Here is a 23,517-nt window from a genome sequence, read left to right on the forward strand (position 1 = left end):
ACCACAGTAATTGGCAATCTATAAACTAGCAACCCCTCCCCCCACCCCCCCCAATCCCGTGCCTCCACTGGAGAGCTGGTTGTTAAACATTTACTAGCACACCACGGGGTATATAGACTCCCCCGCCCCCCACCCCAGCACAGAGTAGGTACTCAGCAACAAAGCAGCTCACAATGGGAAACCCTCAAAAATAGACAGATCCAAGACAGATAGGTCCCAAGGACAGAAACCACCTGGTGCCCAGGAAGTGATGCTTATGTGATCCTTACCAGTTCTCTGTGGCAGCAACGCCCACCTGACCAGAGTACCAAATCCTCTTTCTCATAGAGCCTGCGGCGCAGCATCACTAAGGCAGGAGACTTCCTTGAAGACCACTACATAGAGTTGCGAAGACCATACACTGTGGCCATTGCTGGCTACGCCCTGGCTCTGTTGGGCAAGCTGGAGGATGCCCTCCTCAACAAATTTCTGAACACAGCCACAGGTGAGGGGCAGCCTGGAGGGGTAAAGAGGGATGCATGGCTGGGGTTTGAGGGTGGCCCTCTCAAGCTGGGGTGCATGGCTCTAAGCTGCACTGGGATGGACAGCTCCAAGCTGAGCTGGGATGGATGACTCTATGGTGTGAAAATTTCTCAATGTAAGCCACACAAGAAGGTTCATTGCACAATTCATTCAACAATGTTGAATGTTGTGTGTTGAGCACTTGCTATGACACAGCAGTGAGGTGTCATTAAGAACATGGGCTCTGACATCAGACAGATCTAAATTGAAATCCCACTCTGCCACTTTCTCACTGTCTGACCTTGTACAAGTTGCTTAACCTCTCTGGACCTTAGTTTCCTCATCTTAAAATGATACCTATGTCACAAGGTGGTTGTAGAGATTAAATGAATAATGCAAGTAGAAAAGGGTCTAGCATATGGTAAGAGCTCTATCACTGATAGCATCGTTGCCTTTAATATTGTTAATAATATTATCATTATCTCAAGGGTAATTAGGATTCGATAAGATAATGCCATAGGGAATTCAGCACAGTGATGACACTGTATCAAGTTTGCACTCACTGATAATAACATATCTCAAGTAACACAATGTAACATATACTAAAGTGGCTTAACACAACAAAAGTTTGTTGTTGGTGAACAGCTCTCCTCCATACAGTGATGCAGGGATCCAGGCCTCTATCTTTTCCAGGCTCTGCCACTCTGGGGCCTCAGAACACATCCCATCCAAGCTGAAGGGGAAGTAGGAAGACTGTGCAAGGGAGGTGGACCAGACATGGAAGGGGCCCCATCATTGCCGTGCACTTTCCATTGGCCAGAGCTCAGTCATGTGGCCATACCTACCTGCAAAGGCATCTGGGAGATGTAGTCCAACCGTGTACCCAGGAAGAGGAGGGTATGGTTCTTAGTGACAGTCTCTGCCATTGTTACTTCCTTAGGCACTTGGGACACCACAGTGAATACAGCACAGCCCCTGCCATTATGGCCTCACACTCCAGTTGAAGAAAGAAATGAGTTAATAGGTTACTGTAGAGCATCATAGTGCTGGGACAGGAGAAGCACAGGATGCTTTGAGAGACAGGAGGAAGAAGAGCCTCACCCAGTCTTGGGGTGCCATTGAAGCTGAATTGTACAGGGTGGGTAAGAACTAACCAGGAGTAGATAGAGAAAAGGTGCTCCAAGTCAAGGGAACAGAATATGCAAAGGCTCAGAGGTAAGAATGAGCATGGCAAGTTTAGGGAATCTCCTGCAGTGGGGCTGCAGTTCAGAATTCAGATGGAGAAGTGAAGGTTAATGAGGGAAGAGGATGAGGCAGAAGCCAGCAGACTGAAGACCTTGAATGTGGGCCAGGACACCTGAACACCAAGAGGTCTAGTATGAGTCTTTTTTCTGAACTTTCTCTGAGCTATTTACAGGCTGGACAGAGCAGTGAGCATTGGGGGGTGGGGGTTCTCCCTGCAGAAAGGAACCGCTGGGAGGAGCGTGGCCAGAAGCTCTACAACGTGGAAGCCACATCCTACGCCCTCTTGGCTCTGCTGGTGCTCAAAGACTTTGACACTGTGCCTCCTGTTGTGCGCTGGCTCAATGAGCAGAGATACTACGGAGGTGGTTACGGCTCCACACAGGCAAGTAGCCTCACACCCCCAGGCACCTGCATCCCAACCTCCTATGGCCTCCCATTAGCTTTCTGGAGAAGACACTGAGACCAAGAGAGGCAGTGCTTCTGTCCCATGAGCCAGGATGATTGGGATGAAGTTGAGAAATCTTTTTTTTTTTTAATTGAAAACCCATCTATGGATTCTAGACTATATTCTGGATGCCCCAAGCTGTGTTCTGAGCCTCCTTTTCCATCCTGGTGTCTAGATCATGTTCTCAGGGCCCAGGTTCAGGTGTGAGCCTCTCTCTCCCCCAGTGGGTTCTATACCATGTTCCCAATTCCACCAGGTTCCCATCTTATCCTGTCTCACTGGTGGGTTCTAGATCATGTTTGTTTCACCAGGCCCCCAATGTTACCCTGTCTCACTGATGGGTTCTAGACCAGGTTCTTAATGATTCTAGGCCATTATCCAAGGCTTTCTCTCGCACTGGTGGGCTCTAGGCCATGTTCTCAGTTCCATCAAGCTCTCAGTGTTACCACATCTTACTGTGAGTTTTAGACCAGGTTCTCAGTTATTCTAGTTCCTAATGGGTTCTAGACCATGGGTTCAGTAACCTCAAACTCCAGCAACCTCAGATTCCAGTTTAACACTTTTTCTTTCTGATGGGCTCTCAATCACATTCTCAGTGTCAATTTTGGGTTCTAGATCAGATGCTTAGTGTTCCCAGATTCCAATTTTATTCTTTTTTTCATGAGTGGGTTCTAGACACATTCTCAGCGCCTCTAAACTCTTGTCTTAGACTCTCTCCTCTGGATGGGTCTAGACCACCTTCTCAGTGTGGCTAGACTTTCAGTCTTATGTCTATACTTTCTGGTGGATTCTAGACGTGTTCCCAGTGTCTCCAAGTTCTGGTCTGAACCTCTCTCACTCAGAGAGTTCTAGGACATGTCCTCGGTATCCAGCAACCCCCAGTCGTATTCTCACCTTCTCTGGTGGGTTCTAGGTCACAGCCTCAGTGCCCCAAGTCTGATCTGAGTCTCTTCATCCTTCAGTGGATTCTAATCACTTTCTCAGTCGCCCAGATTCACCCTCTTTCTCTGTCATGGGCAACAGGCCACTTTCATGGTGTTCCAAGCCTTGGCCCAGTACCAGAAGGATGTCCCTGACCACAAGGACCTGAACCTGGATGTGTCCATCCAACTACCCAGCCGCAACTCTCTGATCAGGCATCGTATCGTCTGGGAATCTGCTAGCCTCCTGCGCTCAGAAGAGGTATAGCCACCTGGCCAAACCTTCCTCACTTTCATCCTCCATGCCAGTCAGAGTTTGCCAGGAGGCAGGAGGGAGGGCAGATGACCAACACAGCCAGGGGAAGGCTTGGTTCCCAATGCTGTCTCTTCTCTCTCCCCACTCCCCACAGACCAAGGAAAATGAGGATTTCACATTAACAGCTCAAGGGAAAGGACAGGGCACCTTGTCGGTAAGGAACGGGAACCCACACCTTCTTGGCCCACCACTTTCTCTAGGCTCCTCTGCCCCAGAGGCACCCTCTCCTTCCCAAGTCAAGTGGGCTGACACCTTGTCTCCCCTCCCATCTCTCCAGGTGGTGACCGTGTACCACGCCAAACTCAAAGGCAAAGTCACCTGCAAAAAGTTTGACCTCCAGGTTATCATACGTCCAGCCCCTGAACCAGGTAAAAGGAGTACAGACCCTATCTGTCACCCTTTCACCACCCCCATTCTAATATCTCCCTCCCTCTTGGATCAGAACCCAGGAACCCCCCTCCCCCATCCTTCTGTCTTCTGTGTTTCTAGTCAAGAAGCCTCAGGACGCCAAAGGCTCCATGATCCTTGACATCTGTACGAGGTAAGAGATGGGTCACTGGGGTTCATCTTGGCCATCCCTCTGTCTCTAGCAAGACTTCTTACAAATAATAACTGTGATGCTTAATGCTTTCTGAGAGTGTATTGTGCATCTAGTCCTGTGCTAAATACCCACAAGGAGACAGCAAGCAGTCTTCACTTTGCATGACTGTGCGAGACTAGCAATGACAATGTAAGCTGAGTCTGTACACAGTCATCTTAATCATCCATGAAATTACAATTGTTCCATGACCTTTGTTTTATTTTTTTTTAAACATCTTTATTGGAGTATAATTGCTTTACAGTGGTGTGTTAGTTTCTGCTTTATAACAAAGTGAATCAGTTATACATATACATATGTCCCCATATCTCTTTCCTCTTACGTCTCCCTCCCTCCCACCCGCCCTATCCCACCCCTCTAGGTGGTCACAAAGTACCGAGCTGATCTCCCTGTGCTATGCGGCTGCTTCCCACTAGCTATCTATTTTATATTTGGTAGCGTACATGTCTATGCCACTCTCTCACTTTGTCCCAGCTTACCCTTCCCCCTCCCTGTATCCTCAAGTCCATTCTCTAGTAGGTCTGTGTCTTTATTCCCGTCTTGCCCCTAGGTTCTTCATGACCATTTTTTTTTTTTTTTTTAGGTTCCATATATATGTGTTAGCATACGGTATTTGTTTTTCTCTTTCTGACTTACTTCACTCTGTATGACAGACTCTAGGTCCATCCACCTCACTACAAATAACTCAATTTCGTTTCTTTTTATGGCTGAGTAATATTCCATTGTATATATGTGCCACATCTTTATCCATTCATCTGTTGATGGACACTTAGGTTGCTTCCATGTCCTGGCTATTGTAAATAGAGCTGCAATGAACATTGTGGTACACGACTCTTTTTGAATTATGGTGTTCTATGACCTTTAAAAATTTTAGTCACAACATCAAAAACTCTCACACTCCCAGTTTTAAAGGTCTGGAGAAACGAAAGTATAGTAAGATGAGTGTTTGTTGAGTACACTGTAATTTAAAACATTAGAACACTGAGACAACAATTGGTTGGGTTTCTTTTTCCCCCCTTTGTAAAACACTTATCCAAAGCACTGTGGTTGGGACAGTGTCTCCTTTTTTCTTTTTGTATAACTTATGAGATCAAGCAAGCATCTTTTCATGCCATAGTGAATTGTCACGTTCCCTTCTAAGTTTGGGTCAACTTCCAACATTTCATTCTTGGAGCTTTCAATGTCATCAGATATCCAAGAGACCCTTTAATGTGATGGTTTTTGCTGGTGTCCCTTCCTCTGGGACATCCACATCCTTTTTGTCACAACCACTTTCCTCATTTATGTTGATCAGTTTGCCTCACTAAGTTCCTCTGGCCACACAGCTAGTCTTGCAAATGGCAGCAGGGTCAACCTCCCCATGGTCTGCTATTTTTTCCTAACTCCATTTATGTTCTACTCAAATTTTACTTCCAGTGTTATCACTCTTCATTTCATGGCTGTGCTTCCATCTTTGTTGGCCAATTCCCTCTTTCAATGATCCATTTTTGTAAAATGTCACACAGGTTTTTTCCACCGTGAGAGAAAAGAGTAATACGACTCACACCTTGCTGTCTGTGTGTGAACTGAATAACGGATGCTCAGTGACCCAACAGACTCTGAAAGAAGGGATGTGATTGGTCATTGGTTGTGAGGTGCATCTGTTATTTATGAAGTGATTGGTGGAGTGAAGAGCTAGCAACAAGATTTGTACTTTATGCCATTACTCACAATTAATATACCGTGGTACTGAGATCTGAACCATGGTGCTGAGGGACTGGTGCCATTGAACTAGACCATGGTAACGGAATCATGCAAAGTGAGACATGCCCATATTGTTATATCTTCATTCTCTAGAACTAAGGCAGGGTTAAGAGGTTAAGTAACTCATCAAATGTTACAAAGAGCTGGGATTTGAACCCAGGCAGTTGGGCTCCAGAACCTGAGCAATTAATCACCTTAATCATTATGCTACATTTCCCGTATTCCCCTTGGGGGAATGTTTCCTAAAATCGAACCTCACTCTATGCTGCTATGTGGGAACTAGAGGCCTCAGTCCCTGATATGACCCCCTTGTTCAAGCAGTGACCCCACCTTAGGGCCCAACCCCTCTCCCCCTGCCCCATCCAGGTACCTGGGAGACCAGGATGCCACTATGTCAATCCTGGACATATCCATGATGACTGGCTTCTCTCCTGATATTGATGACCTCAAACTGGTATGAAGGTCTTGGGCTCGGGGGCTGGGATCCGTGGGAAGGAGCCCAGGGTCTGGAAGAAGCTGGAGGGAGGGAAGGGGATGCAGGAGGGATTTTCACAAGCCCCACCCTTCCCCAGCTGAGCACTGGTGTCGACAGATACATCTCTAAGTATGAGCTGAACAAAGACTCCACAAAGAATACCCTCATCATCTACCTGGACAAGGTAAGGCTTCCATTGGGATCTTGACCCCTACCTGGCTGGCCTTTCCTTCTCCATTGGCTTTGTCTCCAGGTCAGGCCAGCCCCAGCCTAGGGGAGACAGGGTCTGGGCTGCTGGTGTGGGAGGAAAGGGCATGTAAAAAAGGTCAGCCCACCTTCTAGAAGCATCTCACCTTTTTTTTTTTTTTTTATCTTATTTATTTTTGACTGCATTGGGTCTTCATTGCTGCACGCGGGCTTTCTCTCGTTGCAGTGAGCAGGGGCTACTCTTCGTTGTGGTGCGCAGGCTTCTCATGGCGGTGGCTTCTCTCGTTGCGGAGCACGGGCTCTAGGCGCACGGGCTTCAGCAGTTGTGGCGCACGGGCTCAGTAGTTGTGGCTCGTGGGCTCTAGAGCGCAGGCTCAGTAGTTGTGGCACACGGGCTTAGTTGCTCCGCGGCATGTGAGATCTTCCCAGACCAGGGATCAAACCTGTGTCCTCTGCATTGGCAGGCGGATTCTTAACCACTGCGCCCCCAGGGAAGTCTGCATCTCACCTTCTGACCACTCATGTTCCAACCTCATTTTTCACTTGCTCCCTCCAGCCTCTTCTCATCAGAGTCTTAAACAACCATTGAAAAAAACCACCTTGGTTAAAAAAAAAAAGTGCTCGGTGGAGAAAAAGGACTTCCCTTGCTCCCAACCCCCTAGCATTTCTCTCTTCTCTTATTTTCTCTCCATCTAGCCTTCTCTTGCTATCTTTATCTTGAACATGATTCCTTCTCTTTCCTGCTTATTTCTTCCCCTTCTCCTATCCTCATATCTTCCCTGCTAACTCCCTGTACCCTCACCCCACGTTAGTCAGCATAAGCAACACTAGCTACTATAATAAAACCCCTAAGAATATGGGGGTCTCAACACAAGAGACTTGTATGTCTCACTCGTGTAAAGTCCAGCTGGTATGGGAGGTAAGGAAGGGGACTTCTGCTCTATGTGGTCACTCAGGGATCCACGTACCTTCCATCCCGTGGTTCTGTAATCCCTAGGATTTTGGACTCCTCTGCTGGATCCATCCTTTCTAGAAGAAAACGGGGTTGTGCATGAGATGGGTTTTTTAATGGGTTTTGTTTTGTTTTTTTGTATTTTAATTTTTGTACCTTAACATTTTTATATAATTTCAACCTTACAGACAAATTTCAGAGCACAATAAAGAAGTTCCATATAACCTTTACCCAAATTCACTAATTGTTAGCATTTTCCTCCAAATATACATGATGCCTATGTATATGTACATATATATGTATATCTGTTTCCTTCCTTCATCTCTCCCTTCTTCCCTTTCTTTTTTCTTTCTTCCTTTCTCTTTATTTTTTGCAGCTTTATTGAGATTTAACTGCCATATAACATTGTGTAGGTTTAAGATGTACAGTATAATGATTTGATATGTGTATATATTGGGAAATAATTACCACAATAAGGTTAGTTACATCCATGCCCTCACATAGTTATAAAATGTGTGTGTGTGTATGTGTGTGTGTGTTAAGAACTTTTAAGATCTAATCTTTTAGCAACTTTCAAATGTCTATTGCAGTCTTGTTAACCACGGAATGTTTTTAAGGATATAGATAGCAATCCTTGGCCAGAACTCAATCACATGGCCGCATGGAACTGAAAACATGCTAAGAAGTGTAATCTAGCCGTGAGCCGTGGAGAAAAAAAAATGGATTTGATGAACTGCTCATTAATCTTTTGGCAAAGATTCCTGCTCCCCCCCATCTTCCCCACCCATATCCCTCCTTGATCCCTCAGTTTCTCCACCACTGCTCCAACCCCCAGACCCCATGCTGGACTTCCTCCCATGTCACCCCCTTGACCAACCTCCTCCTTCTTTCCAGGTCTCACACACCCTGGAGGACTGTCTATCCTTCAAAGTTCACCAGTACTTTAATGTGGGGCTTATACAGCCTGGGGCAGTCAAGGTGTACTCTTATTACAACCTGGGTGAGCAGCTGTCCTAGGGCCTGGGGTCCCAGGGATCTGGGAGTTAGGAGTCTAGGGGTCCCAGGAATCCAGGAGCTAGGAGTCTGGGGGTCCCAAGGATCTAGGAGCTAGGAGTCTGGGGGTTCCGGGAATCCAGGAGTTAGGAGTCTGGGTGTCCCAGGAATCCAGGAGTTAGGAGTCTGGGTGTCCCAGGAATCCAGGAGTTAGGAGTCTGGTGGTCCTGGGGATATGGGAGTTAGGGGTCTGAGGGTCCCAGGGTTGGGGACCTGGCCTCAGCAGGTCTGATGGACTGAAGTTGGGAAACTGAGCCCCCCCCAGGTGTGGTCTCTGGGGTGGAGGCCCTAGCCCTCCCCATCTCCTCTGCCCACAGATGAAGCTTGCACCCGGTTCTACCACCCGGAGAAGGAGGACGGGATGCTGGACAAACTCTGCCACAAAGATACATGCCGCTGTGCTGAGGGTGGGTGCGCAGGCGCCAGGAGGGGTGGCCACGCCCACTGGACCCCTGATTCCACGGGGTGGGGGCGGTGACTCAGGAGGGCTGGGCGTACCCGTGGGTGGTAGGCCCTGGACGAGAAGCGGGACTTAGACCGTGTCCCCCGCCCACGCACCCACCCACCCCACAGAGAACTGCTTCATGCAGACGGAGGACAAGGTCACCCTGGAGGACCGGCTGGACAGGGCCTGCGAGCCGGGCGTGGACTATGGTGAGTCTGGCGGGGGGGCGGGGGGCGGGGGGCGGCGCGCATGCGTGGTTGTGTGTGAGCGGAGGCGTGCCGGCGTGTGTGGTCATGGCTACGTGCGGCTGTGGTTGTGTGTGTGATGTGTTGTGAGGGGCTCTGATTGCACGGGGAACCGTGGTCATGAGTGGGATGGTACGTGGGCGTGTGTGAGAGGGGTGGTTGTGAGTGATGTGGGTGTGTGCATGGCTGTGGGGAGCCGCAGTTGTCTGAGACGGTGCTTGTGGGTCCCAGTGGATAGGAGCAGCTGTCGTTGTGCCTGTGACTGTCGTTGTGGACGGCTGTGATTGTGTGCATGGCTGTGAGTGTGGCTGGCTGTGTTACTGCGGTGGGGGGCGGGCAGGGGGCTTGAGCCTGCCTGGCTGTGGTCCTGCCCATATCGGCTTGGGAGGAGCCGGGTGATGGCGCCCCACAGACAACCCTGCCCAGGACCCACGCTGCCTTCTTTCCCCCGCCCACAGTGTACAAGACCAAACTTCTCAAGAAAGAGCTGTCGGATGACTTTGACGATTACATCATGGTCATCGAGCAGATCATCAAATCAGGTCAGCCCTGTGTCTGCTGTCTTTCTGCCTCCCCCTCCCTCGTGTCCGCCCCTCCCCCCAGCTCAGCTTCCCTCTCCCTCCCCTTCAGGCTCTGATGAGGTGCAAGTTCAACAGGAGCGTAGGTTCATCAGCCACATCAAGTGTAGAGAAGCCCTCAAACTGAAGGAGGGGGCCCGCTACCTCGTGTGGGGCATCTCCTCTGACCTGTGGGGAGAGAAGCCCAAGTGAGTGCCCGCCCCGCGCCTGCGCGTGGCCACCTCCTCCCGCCCTTCCCCTCCCACTCCCCCTCCTGACCTGTCTCTCTTCCCCCAGCATCAGCTACATCATCGGGAAGGACACCTGGGTGGAGCTGTGGCCTGATGCGGATGAATGCCAAGACGAGGAGAACCAGAAACAGTGCCAGGACCTGGCCAACTTCACCGAAAACATGGTTGTCTTTGGCTGCCCCAACTAATCCCGCCCCCGTTGTCCAGCCAATAAATCTCCAGTTCTATTTCACAAGTCTCCCAAAGTCTGGAGCTCTTTGAGAGGGGGAGAGAGGCAGCTGTGATCCCCCGCTGCCTCACCTGCAGCTCAGCTCCATCCTACAGGAACTTCCTGTAGTTCACCTGCAAGTTGGCAGGCTTCCTCACCTACAGCGCGTGTGCCTGCCTCGCCTGCACCTAGCCGGAAGTGCACCTGCATCTCCCCCTGAATCTCAGCTGCACCTCAGCTCCATCCGTACCTGAATTTTCATTTGCATCCTCACCAGCAGCTCGCTGCCCCTTCACGTGAGTTCTCACCCCCTTCCTTACCTGCCTCTTTATTGCATCCTCACCTGAACTCTTACCAGGATCTCATCTGGATCTTTACCTGCTCTCTCACCTGCACACTCAACCTGCACACTCGCCTGTATTTTCTGCATCTTCACCTGCTTCCCCCACCTACATCTTTATCTGTAAACTTACCTGTATCTTTACAAACATTCTTACCTATACTCTCACCTGTCTTTCCACTTGCATCCTCACCTGTATTTTCTCTGCATCTTCATCAGGGTGAGGACCTGCATCTTTACCTACATTCTTCTCTGGATCTCTTCATGTGTTCTTACCAGCATCCTCATCTGCATCCTCACCTGCGTATTTACCTGCCTTCTCACTTGCACCTTCCCCTGCGTCTTTACCTATGTCTTCACCAGCATCAGAACTCTCCAGTCCTCCTCTGCCTTCTCACCTTCATGCTCACCTGCATCCTTACCAGCCATCATCACCTGTTCTCATCTTCATCCCATTTGCTCTCATCTGCAGCTCACTTTCACTCCATTTCCCGTCTCACGCATCCCATTTGCATCCTCTAGACTCACCCCACCCTCCAGGTCACCACTTTGTAGGTGGGCCTGAACAGATTGGTAGGATTGTGTGAGGCGGCTGGGCCGGGAGGGGGCGGTAAAGGTCAGGCAGGATGATGTTTCCAGCTGGAGCCCTGAGGGACCAAGCCAGAGATGTGACTCGTCGTATCTCAGCGGTTGAAGAAGGAGTGCAGGGGCTGTTGTGGTCACAGCCTCACCAGAAACATATGGTGGGGCAGCAGCCACAGTTGAGTGAGGCCACTGGCTGCCAAGGGGCCCCAAGTGCCTCTTCTAACTCCACCTGTGGTCCCTTGAGGACCGTTGAGGGTGGAGTCCAGGCTCCGACTCTGGGTAAGGTCATCACAGGAAAACCCCCCTGAACCTGGAAGTCACGCCTGCATAGCCCCCTTCCCCTAAGACCCTGGGTCCTGGAAACCCCACCTCCCAACTTCAGGAATGTTGGGGAAATTGAGTCACAGCCTACCCCCACTCCCTCCAGCCTCCAGTTGCCGGACACCCCCGTCAAGGGGAGACACAGAGATCCTCATTACTCACTAGGTGTCACAACTGACATCTGCCGGGCCCCCCTGCCCTCCTTTATGCGCAATTTTTCGTTTCTTTTCTTGCTCTGTTTCTTTAATGTGTGGGATGTTTTTGTTTTGTTTTTTACTTTTTTTTTAGCATCTATGTTTCTAGGCTGTGAACAGCACAGACAGGACCTTACATTCTAAAGATAGCATGGAGTTGATTTCAGACAGTGAGGGTATCCAAAAAGGGAAGGAGATCAGGGTGACCTGGGAAGCCTGCCTGCAACGGGGCCAACCAGCGAAGTCATTTAGATTGAAGGATGGTTCAGTTTATGTGTCAGTTTTGTTAGGTTATGGTGACCAGTTGTTTGGTCAAATACCAGGCTAAATGTTTCTCAGAAGGTTTTTTTTTTTTGAAATTTTTTTACTTTTTATTGAAAACTGCACTGAACACTAAATGTCCACCTTTACAATAAACAAATACAGTAACGGTAACACACTAAAACAAAACATACTTCTGATAGCCATTATTTTTCTGTTTGGGACAGTTTTGAAGGTTCTTTAGTCACAAAACAGGAATGTCAGGACTTCCCTGGTGGCGCGGTGGTTAAGAATCCACCTGCCAAAGCAGGGGACACGGGTTGAAGCCCCAGTCCAGGAAGATCCCACATGCTGCGGAGCAAGTAAGCCCATGCGCCACAACTACTGAGCCCGCGAGCCACAACTACGGAGCCTGCGTTTCACAACTACTGAAGCCCACGCGCCTAGAGCCCGTGCTCCGCAACAAAAGAAGCCACCGCAATGAGAAGCCTGTGCACTGCAACAGAGTAGACCCCGCTTGCCGCAACTTAGAGAAAGCCCACGCGCAGCAACGAAGACCCAGCGCAGCCAAAAATAAATTAAATAAATAAATTTATTTTTTTAAAAACTTGAAAAAAATTAAAAAACAGGAATGTCCTTATCCAAAGGCTCAAAATAGGCCATCTTTTAACCAAAAAGGCAGTGATTCACAAAAGGCTATGAATACAACATGTAACTAGTTGATATAAATCTAATAGGATTTGTTAAAATCAGTCACATCTAATAACACACCTGAAGTATTCTTATATAAAATATCTCATGAAGAAAAGAAGACTTTATCAATGTCTAAAAAAGTGCGTTTGTTCACAATCTGACAAGTTACCATAAAATGTTTCCTGAGACATAAGATAACGCAACATTATTCTTCTTGAACACTTTCAGTTCAAGACTTTCCACTCAATAAAATAGCTGAAGATATGAAACTGAGAAAATATATTTGAGTACAAACAGCTTGTGAAACTTAATACTTTTTTTTTTTTTTTTTGCATCATCAGAAGGTATTACTGAACTCACAACCCACTTGCCCGCTCTGTATGCAGCTCAGATGGGTGAGGCTTCTCTGTACAGACGCCTGTACTGTCTTCGATCCTATGCTCGTGGTTGTCTAACACAAACAGTTTTCTCCCCATTTTGTAGTAATTTAACCTTCCTATTAGCAAAAAAGGTAGCCAACCCCCGTGGACTGAAGGAGCTAGAGTCAGAATGGTGATTTCCTCTTACTATTTTTTATTTTGATGTTTGCAACTCTTTTTTGTTGTTGGGTTTTGGTTTTTGGTTTTGTTTTTATTTTTAAACTTTTTTTTTTTTTTTGGCTACGTTGGGTCTTTGTTGCAGAGCGTAGACTTTCTCTAGTTGCCGCGAGAGGGGGCTTCTCCTTGTTGAGGAGCACAGGCTCTAGGCGAAGGGACCTCAGTAGTTTTTGCGCACGGGCTTAGTTGCTCCGCGGCATGTGGGATCTTCCTGGGAGGGGGGGGACAGGGGAACCCAAGTCCCCTGCATTGGCAGCAAGATTCTTAACCACTGAGCCACCAGGGAAGCCCAGTTTTTGGTTTCTTAATTTTTTTTTAAATTTTGTGTTTGTTTGCTTGTTTGTTTTTAATTGAAGTATAGTTGATTTACAATGTTAAGATGTTTGGGACTCTTGATGCAACATTCTAGAGCAAGGGGTTCAGGACCTGCTTTGCCCAAAGGACGGATAAAGGAAAAAGATCTATTTATCCTTTTTTTTTTTTTAAGAAATTGGCAATGTAATTTTTTCAAGTATTTATTTATTTATTTGGCTGTGCCGGGTCTTAGTTGCGGCATGTGGGATCGAATTCCCTGACCAGGGATCGAACCTGGGCCCCCTGCATTGGGAGTGTGGAATCTTAACCACTGGACCACCAGAGAAGTCCCAAGATCTATTTACTCTTTGTGATTGGATGGACAGATGAAAAACTTAACACACAATAACAGAAGTTGGTCGTTACTAAATCACGTCCAGTCTTTTCCCGTGCTTCTGTAAGCAGATGACATCTTCTTCAGTTTGCCCCTGTCGCTAGCTCTTTTGTGGTTTTAACACTGCACCATCCATGATGCCAATGTCCAGAATCAGTTAAAAAGACTGTCAAATTCCTTTTCTCTTAGTTCATCTATTTTTCACTGTCTCTTGGTGCCAGGTGTATCCAAATGATTACCTTTCCTCACTCTCTGCTATTGCTTGTTGGGGTGTTCTGGGTTGTCCCCATGTTTTTGTGGGCTGGTTGGGAGAGGGAGCTTGGGAAGGGTGTGCCACCGTGGGGAGGTTGTGGGTCACCAGGATGCCCCGGGGGATGATCCCTTCCATGGCTGCAGGAAGTCCTCCCGGAGCCACGCCCATGATGCCTGCCGGGCATCTGTAGGTGGCACCGTTCAACTCTGGATGAATTGCTCGCTGATCTATTATGGACCAGGGTGCTGTTGTGACCAAGAATTCCTTGTTCACACAGTTTCTTAAGCTCTCTGGCATGCCACATGTGATTGCCTGGCTGGTCTCTGCTCACTATAGCAGGCCGTGTGAGGTGTACAAATGAGATGTGGTGCATCTTTCAAGGGACCCTGAGCAAAGCTGAAAGGCTCCGATTGGTGCACCTGGAGGGCCGCCCCTCGTATCCTGCCTTCCTTGAGGGCTTAGGCTAAGACTTTCTCATCCAGCAGTCCCCCGCGGGTGGCATTCACTGGGAATGCCCCTTGTCTCATCTGCTTTATAGTAAAATCAGTGATGAGGTGGTGGTTATATCCGTTGAGACTACGGTGCAAGGAGATGCAGTCTCTCTGATACAGCAAGTCCTGTAGGGTGTAGATCCTCTGCACACGCAGGGACGGCTCGATCCCATCCTGCAAGTAGGGGTCATAAAATATGATGCTGAATCCAAACCATCTGCCCCGTGCGACAGAAGCGCATGAGGCCCAGCATCTCCCCACGGATGCAGGCTGCCCCTGAGGCAACCTCCCGGATCAGCTCGACGCTCTGTACCCACGGGCTTTCCGCAGTGCCTGGTACAGCCATGGGTTCCCCCGGGACAGATTGAGGATGTGGCAGATGGTGGAGTCGTCTGTCTCTTCCACTGCCACCATGGGATGTTAGCACAAGGCGATCCCGAGCTCGCCCGCAGCCTTGCCGTCCACGTGGTCGAAGCTGCTGCCTATCCGCACCATCACCCTCGGGGCCTTGAACTTCTCCAGGTCCTCCCCGGTGAGGGTGATGGTGTGGTACATCGTGGCACAGACAGCCTCGTTTAAGACCTTCTCGTGGATCTCCTGAGTAGACTGTGCGTCACAGAAGGCCACGGTGGCCAGGTCCTTCAGGATGGGCATCTCCACCGTGCAGTCTCGGCCATGGAGCAGCGCCACGGGGGGGTGGGGGCGTGCAAGGGGCTCATTCATGATCTAGGGGAGGATACCTTCACAGATTCTGTCCCATCTCTGTCGCTTGACTTTGTGCTTATCCACAAGGGCCATTCTTTTTTTTTGGTCCCGGGGCGTGCGCCATTCCGGATCTTAGTTCCCTGACCAGGGAGCGAACCTGTGCCCCCTGCAGTGGAAGTGTGGAGTCCTAACCACTGGACCGTACAAGGGCCATTATTTATCGAACTTTGCACCTCTCTCATTCCAAAGCCCAAGTGGTCCTCTAAGAACTTCGGGACCCTCTCAGGAGTCTGCGGGCATTATGCCACTAAGCACCCAATATAAATTTGTCCACAAACTCTATAGTTCACATCATGGGCTGTCCGTCTTTTCTTTTTTTTTTTTTTAATTAATTAATTTTATTTATTTGTTTTTGGCTGTGCTGGGTCATCGTTGCTTCGCGCAGGCTTTCTCTAGTTGCAGCGAGCGGGGGCCTACTCTTCGTTGCGGTGCGCGGGCTTCTCATTGCGGTGGCTTCCCTTGTGGAGCCCAGGCTCTAGGCACGCGTGCTCAGTAGTTGTGGCGCGCGGGCTCAATAGTTGCGGTGCACAGGCTTAGTTGCTCTGTGGCATGTGGGATCTTCCCAGACCAGAGCTCAAACCCGTGTCCCCTGCATTGGCAGGAGGATTCTTAACCACTGCGCCACCAGGGAAACCCCTGTCCTTTTAAGAGATTCCAACTTCATTGATTTAAAAGCATTTCAGGTGATGAAACCCAAAGCAGGAAGATTCTGCTTCTCCTGGAGTTTCTTCTCAGGGGGCAGGAGACGCCAGCTTTCCTTATTTATGGGCAGGAGGGGCTCTGGGGTGGACGGGACTTCCAGGAGCTAACTCTCCCCCGTAGGTATTTTTAAAGATGTGATTCACACCTATGGCCAGTTGACTTTAAAAGCAGATTACCCATGGGACTTCCCCAGCAGTCCAGCAGTGGAGACCCTGTGCTTCCACTGCAGGGGCATGGGTTCGATGCCTGGCTGGGGAACTAAGATCCCACATGCAGTGCAGTGTGGCCAAATTAATTAATTAATTTAATTAACTTAAAGCAGATTACCCTTGATAATGTGGGTGGGCCTCTTCCAATCAGTTGAAGGGCTGAAGAGAAAAAGTGGGTTTCCTGAGGAGGAAAGCATTCCGGCTGGCAGTGTGCAGGTTCTGCCTGAGATTCTTGCCTTCCGACTCAAGACCACAACATCAACTCTTAACTGAATCTCCAGTCTGCTGGCTTGTCCTACGGATTTCGGATTTACCAAGCTACAAAATCACATGAACCAATTCCTTACAATCAATCAATCAATCTCTCTCTTGATTGATAGATAGATTGCAGATATTAGATATAGAGATACATTATTGGTTCTATTTATCGGACTAACCCTGCCTAATATGGGTGGTCAGGGAAGGCTTCTGTGAGGAGGGGGTTCTTTTTTTTTTTTTTTAAAGATGATGTTGGAACAACGCATTTTATTTTATTTTATTTTATTTTATTTTATTTATTTATTTATGGCTGTGTTGGGTCTTCGTTTCTGTGCGTGGGCTTTCTCTAGTTGCGGCGAGCGGAGGCCACTCTTCATCGCGGTGTGCGGGCCTCTCACTATCGCGGCCTCTCTTGTTGCGGAGCACAGGCTCCAGACGGGCAGGCTCAGTAGTTGTGGCTCACGGGCCTAGTTGCTCCGCGGCATGTGGGATCCTCCCAGACCAGGGCTCGAACCCGTGTCCCCTGCATTGGCAGGCAGATTCTCAACCACTGCGCCACCAGGGAAGCCCCCAAGGAGGGGGTTCTTGAGTCAGGACATAGATGACAAGGAGGAGCCAGTCATGGGGGATCTGGAAAAGACTGCTCCATGCAGCGGGAACAGCAAGTGCAAAAGGCCCCAGATGCCCGGGTGCAAGGGCTTCAAGATAATGAAGACCACTCAGTGTCTATTCTCTTTTTTAAAATTATTTTATTGAAGTATAGTTGGCTTACAATTTTTCTTTTGCCCCACCACTTGGCTTGCGGAATCTTAGTTCCCTGACCAGGGATTGAACCCATGCCCTTGGCAGTGAAAGCGCAGAGTCCTAACCACTGGGCTGCCAGGGAATTCCTCTTAATGTCTATTCTTACCTCAGGGAACAGCCCTTCTTCTATAAAGGGCTGTATAGTAAATATTTTAGCCTTTCAGGACCGAGAGATAAAATCGAGGATGTTATAAAGGTATTATAAAATGAGAGGAAGCTTCCAGCCTGCCATATGCCCCGTTTGCTTGGGATGGGCCACCCAGGGTGGAGGACGTGATTTGTGCTCTGCTACTGGAAACATTCTCTGGATGAAGAATGATGGGCCCAAGGCTTGGAGATCCAGGTGGGTAGAGAGGGTGTGGGATGACCGCTGAGGCCAGTTTCTCTCTGCTCCAGTGACAACCAGATCCCAGCCAACCTCTCTCTCCCAAAACCCAGCTGTCTCATCTGGATCAGCTGGCCAGAGTTGAGACAACATGCTGAGTCACCAACCCCCAGTATGCGATTCATCCACTCAACACCCAGCGGTTGATGACAGAGGACATGCCAACATGTAGGTGGCAGCCAGTGTGACCAGCTACAAAGTGTGGACAGGGGTGAGCGTTGGCTGCTTGGCCCAGGAGGCTGGCAGTGGAAGCAAAATGGGGAAGAGGGGCCAGAGGAGGATGCCCCATCTGGGACCCTACCGCTCACTAAAGTGTCAGCCCCCAAGAGCAGCTCCTGTGGCTGTACAGAAACATGAGCCTGGCCTGATTCAGCCCATGAGCCATAATTTGCTAACCCCCATAAGCTCAATGGAAGGTCATTGGAAGATTTTAAACATGGAAGAGGTGAGACCTGACTTATGTGTTTAAAAGCTAATGCCAGCAGTTCCAATCCTAGGTATACACCCAGAAGAATAGAGAGCTGGAACCCAGACAAATACATACACACACATGCTTGTAGCAGCACTTTTCAAAATAACCAAAAGGTGGAAATAACTTAAATGTCCATTAACAGGGGAATGGATAAGCAAAGTGTGGTTCATCATACACTGGAATATTACTCAGCCTTAAAAAGGAGTGAAGCACTGACACTCGCTACAATGTGGATGAACCTTGAAAACATTATCCTCAGTGAAAGAAGCCAGACACAAAAGACCACGTAGTGTATATTTCCATTTTTTTGAAATGTCCAACACAGGTAAATCCATAGAGCGGGAAAGCAGACTAGTGGTTGCCAGGGTCTGTGGGTGGGAGAGTTGGGGAGTGACTGCTTAACGGTTATAAGGTTTACTTTTGAAATGCTTTGGAAGTAGGTAGTGTTGCACAACATTGTAAATGTACTAAATGACACTGAGTTGCTCGCTTTAAAATGGTTTGTTTTATGTGGTGTGACTTTACCTCAATTAAATAAATAAATAAATAAGCGAGGCCACACCAGCTCCAGGGTAGAGAATGAATTATAAGGTGGCAAGAGGTAAAGTAGTACATCCATTTGGGAAGCTACTGCAAGGGTCCAAGCAAGAAATGATGCCAGCAGTTCCAATCCTAGGTATACATCCAAAAGAATTGAGTGTGTTAGTCCATCTGGGCTGCTATAATGAGATACCCTAGACTGAGTGGCTTAAACAACAGATATTTACTTCTCACAGTTCTAGAGGATGGAAGTCTGAGATCAGGGTGCCTAAGTGGTTGAGTTCCAGTGAGAGCCCTCCCCCTGGCCCTCTTCTTGGCCTCCTTCTCTCTGTATCATCACATGGCAGAGAGGGAAAGAGAGCATATATCTTATATCTCATCTTATAAGGACACTAATCCCATTCAGGTGGGCTCCACCCTCATGCCCTAGCACCTCCCAAAGGCTCCACCTCCAAATACCATCACATTGGGGGTTAGGGTATGGACATCAATTTGGAGGGCACATAAACATCCAGTTCATAGCATAGGGTGGTAGCAGTGGAAATGGAAACAGGTGGCTGCATTTGAGATCTGGTTTAGAGGTTGAATCAACAGGGCCTGCTGAGGGTAGGATGTCATGACAGGACGGAAGGAGGGGTCCAGGACGACTCCCAGGCCTTGAGATTAGTTAGTTGAGTAGACAGTGGTTCTACCCTCTGACTGTGAATTTCAACTAAAACTTGCATGCATGCACACACGTGTGCATGCAGACATGCAGGCACACTCAAGCACACAGCTGCACCTGCACATACATGCATGCACACGCATGCATTCATGCATACACAGCACACACATGCATACACACAGACACGCATGCACACACTCACACACACGCATATACGCACCCACACACGTGCACACACACAAACCACTCGTATGTTCCACTGCTCTTATCACCGTCTCGAACACTAAATAGTATTTTTTTATTGGGCTTTCTTATTAGTTTTTCTCAGCCTGCTAGAATAGGAGCTCCATAAGACCAAGGACTTTTGTCTCTCTTGTTCATGGCTGTGCCCCCAAACCTAGAACAGTGCCTGGCACACAGGAGGTGCTCAGTAAGTATTTGGCAACCATGTTAATGACACGGCCAGAAGGGAAAACTGGGGCCTTCCCTCTCCCATCCCCACCTGAGTCATATCTTCAGATGCTTCTGGAAAGTGTGAGAGACTCTGAGTGAGAGTGAGATGGGGCCGGGCCAGGGGTGGGGGTACAGGAAGAAGAGGAGGAGGAGGGGGGAAGGGGGAGGGGCCGAGCCTCGGCTCTAAACGCAGCCCCGGGACCCACGGGCGCCTGTCGGCAGCGTGAAAAGCCCAAGAGTGTTGGGCAATCGTGGTTTCCTCCCAGCCCGCAGGACCCAGCCGTGCCAGCCCAGCCCCGGGCGTCCTGGGGCCTCGTCTGCTCAGGCATGGAGGAGACAGTGGTGAGGCCCTCGGTGTTCGTGGTGGATGGACAGACGGACATCCCTTTCACGAGGCTGGGACGCAGCCGCAGGAGACAGCCCTGCAGTGCTGCCCGGCTGGGCCTGGGCCTCCTGCTGCTGCTGTTGGCGACCGGAGTGGCTGTCCAGGGCTGGTTCCTGCTGCAGCTGCACTGGCGCCTGGAGGTGATGGCCGCCCCCCTGCAGGTAAGTGGTGCTGGGGTGGGGGTGGGGGGGCTCGAAGCCAGTGTCACTGAGCATCTGTGTGTGTGTGTATGTGCAGAATGGAGGACAGACTAAGAGCAGCCCAAGGCAAGTTAATTCACCTCTCGGAACCTCAGTTTCCTCATCTGTAAAATGGGCGTGATAATAAGCATCTTCCTAGGGAATAAAATATGATATTGTGTGTGTGGTGCCCAGCTGGCCCACAGCAAGCATTCAACCAATGGGAACTGACATTTTTTTAAAATTGAGATATAATTGACATAGAACATTGTGTAAGTTTAAGTGTACAACATATTAATTTGTTACATAAATATAGCAATAGGGTTGCCATTGTAGCGTTAGCTAATGCCTCTCTGGTATCACATAATTATCATTTCTTCTAGTGGTGGGAACTAACAAAATCTAAGCGTTTAGGAAGTTTAACGTTTATAACACAGTTGTGTTGTCTGTAACCCCTGGAACCGACATTCTGACATGGCTAGTTATTATTATTTTTAAAAATATTTATCTGACTCTTCCATTTAGCCACTTTTATTTTTATTTTTAATTTTTTGGCCATGCCGCGCGGCATGCAGGATCTTAGTTCCAAGACCAGAGATCGAACCCGCACACCCTGCATTGGAAGCGCAGAGTCTTAACCACTGGACTGCCAGGGAAGTCCCTGACATGGCTAGTTATCATCAGCTGCAACCTGATCAACATTTTTGGGACTGTCACTAATCCACTTTGTCCGAGTCTGTGAGAATCTCTCTCTGCGTCCATTTCCCATTGGCCTTGGATGTCTCCGTTGGTCTGTCTGCCACACCTGTGGGTCTGTGTGTCCCAAGCCACGCCCATGTGGTCTCAGCCTTTTTGTGTTTCCAGGTCCTTTCTCCTCATGGCTGGACCTGTGCTGCTGTCCTGCACCCATGTACCCACACGGCCATGTACTCAGCTGTCTACAGCCCATGTGTTGACGTCATGTGTCTGTTTCTGCGTCTCCGTGTGCGCAGACCCACGTGGCTCCATAAACCACGCAATCCACGTACCTGCATCCACGTGTGCCTTGTCAGTGTGTCACACAAGTGTCCAGGTCTGTGCCCATGTGTCCATATCCACGTGTTAGCATTTATGTCCAAGTGTCCAGCCATCCAGGTGGCCATGTGTCTTCGACAGCACTTATTTAATAAACACTTATATAGTACCTGCTCTCTGCCAGGCACTGTAATATGCTTTTCACATGAGAATTCGCTGAATCCGAAGCAGGCACTTTTCATGTGTCCATTTACAGAGGGGAAAACTGAGAAACTGGATGGCTAAGAGCCTGCTGGGCGGCAGGGTGTGAGGTGGGGTGTGCACGTGGCCTTGGACATGTCTGAGGGTGATGTCTGTTCCCGTGGTCTGCATGTGTCTCTCAGCCACGAGTCTGAGTGACGCCAGGGCGTGGGCCCCGCAGATCCTCACCACGGGCTGCTCTGCACTTTTAGGACAGAGGTGCAGGATCCCGGGATCACCTGGTGCAAGGTGAGTCAGGGTCCTGGTCCCAGGGGAGGGGATGGAATGGTTCCCATGCTGCCCTCACCCCTTCAGTCCATTGCCCAATGTGATTTGCACAACTGGCCTAAGCCCCACAGACGCCCGTCCCCCAAGCCGGAGAAGCAGAAGTTTGGGTCATTCCGGAAAGGGTGGGGCTGACACCAGGAGGTGGGCTGGATGACCGCTCTGGAGGCTGGCCCTCACCCCTCTGACTTCTGACCCTCTCTCCCCAGATCGGAGGCCCCAGCAGGCCAACCCGGCAGCACATCTCACAGGTGAGGGGGCCCCCAAGTCCTGGCAGGGGGTAGGGGTTCAGTGTGTCCTGGGGAGACCAGACAGACACCCCAACATGGCAGCGTATTCCTTCATTCATTAATTATTCACAGAGTTGCCCAGAGCACAGGCACTGCCTAGGTCTGTGAATTTCTAATTTTATCTATTGAATAAACCCTTGTAATCTGTGGCACGCATCGTGACGTTCTTTCCACCTATTAATTCATTAAATCCTTAGCCGGTACTATTCAGAGCTCCATTTTACAGAGAGGGAGACTGAAGCACTCAGAGGTTATAAGCCTGCTGGGCCTGGATGTGTTCTGCCACTTACAACTTTTGACGGTTTGGGCAAATCAATTGCTCTGTGCCTCAGTTTCCCTGCCTGCAAGAAGGGGATGAAACGAGTTAAGATGTATGATAAGCACATTATTTTGCCACCTCCTGGGCCTCCGTTTCCCCACCTGTAAAGTGAGGATAAAGTGAGTTCATATATCTAAAGCTCTGGAACAGCCTAGCACAGAGCAGGTGGCGCTCAGAGAGGGGTGGCGACTGGCCTGGGGTCACACAGCAAGCGTGGGACCTGTGCCTACCAGCTCCCCCTCTGTCTCCCTCCGCAGGGGCCAACTCCAGCCTGACAGGCAGTGGGGGCCCGCTGCTGTGGGAGACGAAACTGGGCCTGGCCTTCTTGAGGGGCCTCACCTACCGGGACGGTGCCCTGGTCATCGCCCAGGCTGGCTACTATTACATCTACTCCAAGGTGCAGCTGGGCGGTGTGGGCTGCGCCCAGGGGCTGACCGGCAGCCTGCCCATCACCCACGGCCTCTACAAGCGCACGGCCCGCTACCCCGAGGAGCTGGAGCTGCTGGTCAGCCGGCGGTCACCCTGCGGGCGAGCAAGCAGCCCCCAGGTCTGGTGGGACAGCAGCTTCCTGGGCGGAGTGATCCACCTGGACGCCGGGGAGGAGGTGGTGGTGCGCGTGCCTGATGAGAGCCTGGTCCGAGTCCGCGACGGTACGCGGTCCTACTTCGGGGCGTTCATGGTGTGAAGGAAGGAGCCAGGGTAGATGGAACGGAGTCCGACAGACAGAGACCTCAGAGGGTGCCTCGGGACACGGGAAAACCAACAAGCAGAGATTTTGGAGTGTGCCCGGGAGAACCCCAAACTCAACAGGTGGAGAGCTAAGTGGGGACCACCGGGACCAAGAACCCAGTTATTCCACAAGGTGAAAGACCCAGCAGGCGCCTCTGAAGAACCAAAGGAGACTGCAGACCCTGCCATGGACAACTCTGAAGGCACAGACCTGGAGACTTGGGGGTCTGTTAGCCCCCAA

The 23,517-nt window shown here is 49.7% G+C and overlaps 2 protein-coding genes and 1 pseudogene across 3 annotated transcripts in view; 2 read left to right on the forward strand and 1 right to left on the reverse strand.

Annotated features, from left to right (window-relative positions):
* C3 (complement C3) overlaps positions 1-10,188 on the forward strand; it is a 34,953-nt gene extending 24,765 nt beyond the window's left edge. The window contains exons 28-41 of the mRNA XM_061190627.1: positions 328-484; positions 1,965-2,128; positions 3,215-3,373; positions 3,522-3,581; positions 3,705-3,795; positions 3,917-3,968; positions 6,135-6,222; positions 6,341-6,427; positions 8,297-8,402; positions 8,773-8,862; positions 9,029-9,109; positions 9,604-9,687; positions 9,776-9,911; positions 10,000-10,188. Of these exons, the coding sequence (XP_061046610.1) occupies positions 328-484; positions 1,965-2,128; positions 3,215-3,373; positions 3,522-3,581; positions 3,705-3,795; positions 3,917-3,968; positions 6,135-6,222; positions 6,341-6,427; positions 8,297-8,402; positions 8,773-8,862; positions 9,029-9,109; positions 9,604-9,687; positions 9,776-9,911; positions 10,000-10,141 (1,497 nt within the window). The 3' untranslated portion in view covers positions 10,142-10,188. The remainder of the gene's footprint in view (positions 1-327; positions 485-1,964; positions 2,129-3,214; positions 3,374-3,521; positions 3,582-3,704; positions 3,796-3,916; positions 3,969-6,134; positions 6,223-6,340; positions 6,428-8,296; positions 8,403-8,772; positions 8,863-9,028; positions 9,110-9,603; positions 9,688-9,775; positions 9,912-9,999) is intronic.
* Positions 10,189-14,094: 3,906 nt separating this feature from the next.
* LOC133090420 (C-terminal-binding protein 2-like) lies at positions 14,095-15,381 on the reverse strand (annotated as a pseudogene).
* Positions 15,382-20,162: 4,781 nt separating this feature from the next.
* On the forward strand, positions 20,163-23,232 carry TNFSF14 (TNF superfamily member 14). 2 transcript variants are annotated; one of them, XM_061188841.1, is made up of 4 exons: positions 20,163-20,381; positions 21,866-21,902; positions 22,148-22,189; positions 22,805-23,232. In XM_061188841.1, exons 1-4 carry the CDS (start codon positions 20,163-20,165, stop codon positions 23,230-23,232), a joined length of 726 nt encoding a protein of 241 aa, XP_061044824.1. The 2 variants fall into 2 exon arrangements, with proteins under 2 accessions (XP_061044824.1, XP_061044825.1); XM_061188842.1 differs by having other exon boundaries at positions 20,163-20,277; positions 21,873-21,902.
* The last annotated feature ends 285 nt before the right edge of the window (positions 23,233-23,517 follow it).

Source organism: Eubalaena glacialis, chromosome 4, assembly GCF_028564815.1.
Source record: "Eubalaena glacialis isolate mEubGla1 chromosome 4, mEubGla1.1.hap2.+ XY, whole genome shotgun sequence".
In the NCBI taxonomy this organism is placed as follows: Eukaryota; Metazoa; Chordata; class Mammalia; order Artiodactyla; family Balaenidae; genus Eubalaena; species Eubalaena glacialis.

Bases quoted from the DNA above. Each gene is read 5' to 3' on its own strand.
- TNFSF14 (XM_061188841.1), top strand. From the start codon at position 20,163: ATGGAGGAGACAGTGGTGAGGCCCTCGGTGTTCGTGGTGGATGGACAG. The intron at 20,382-21,865 runs GTAAGTGGTGCT...CTGCACTTTTAG, and splicing joins TGATGGCCGCCCCCCTGCAG to GACAGAGGTGCAGGATCCCG. The intron at 21,903-22,147 runs GTGAGTCAGGGT...CTCTCTCCCCAG, and splicing joins CCGGGATCACCTGGTGCAAG to ATCGGAGGCCCCAGCAGGCC.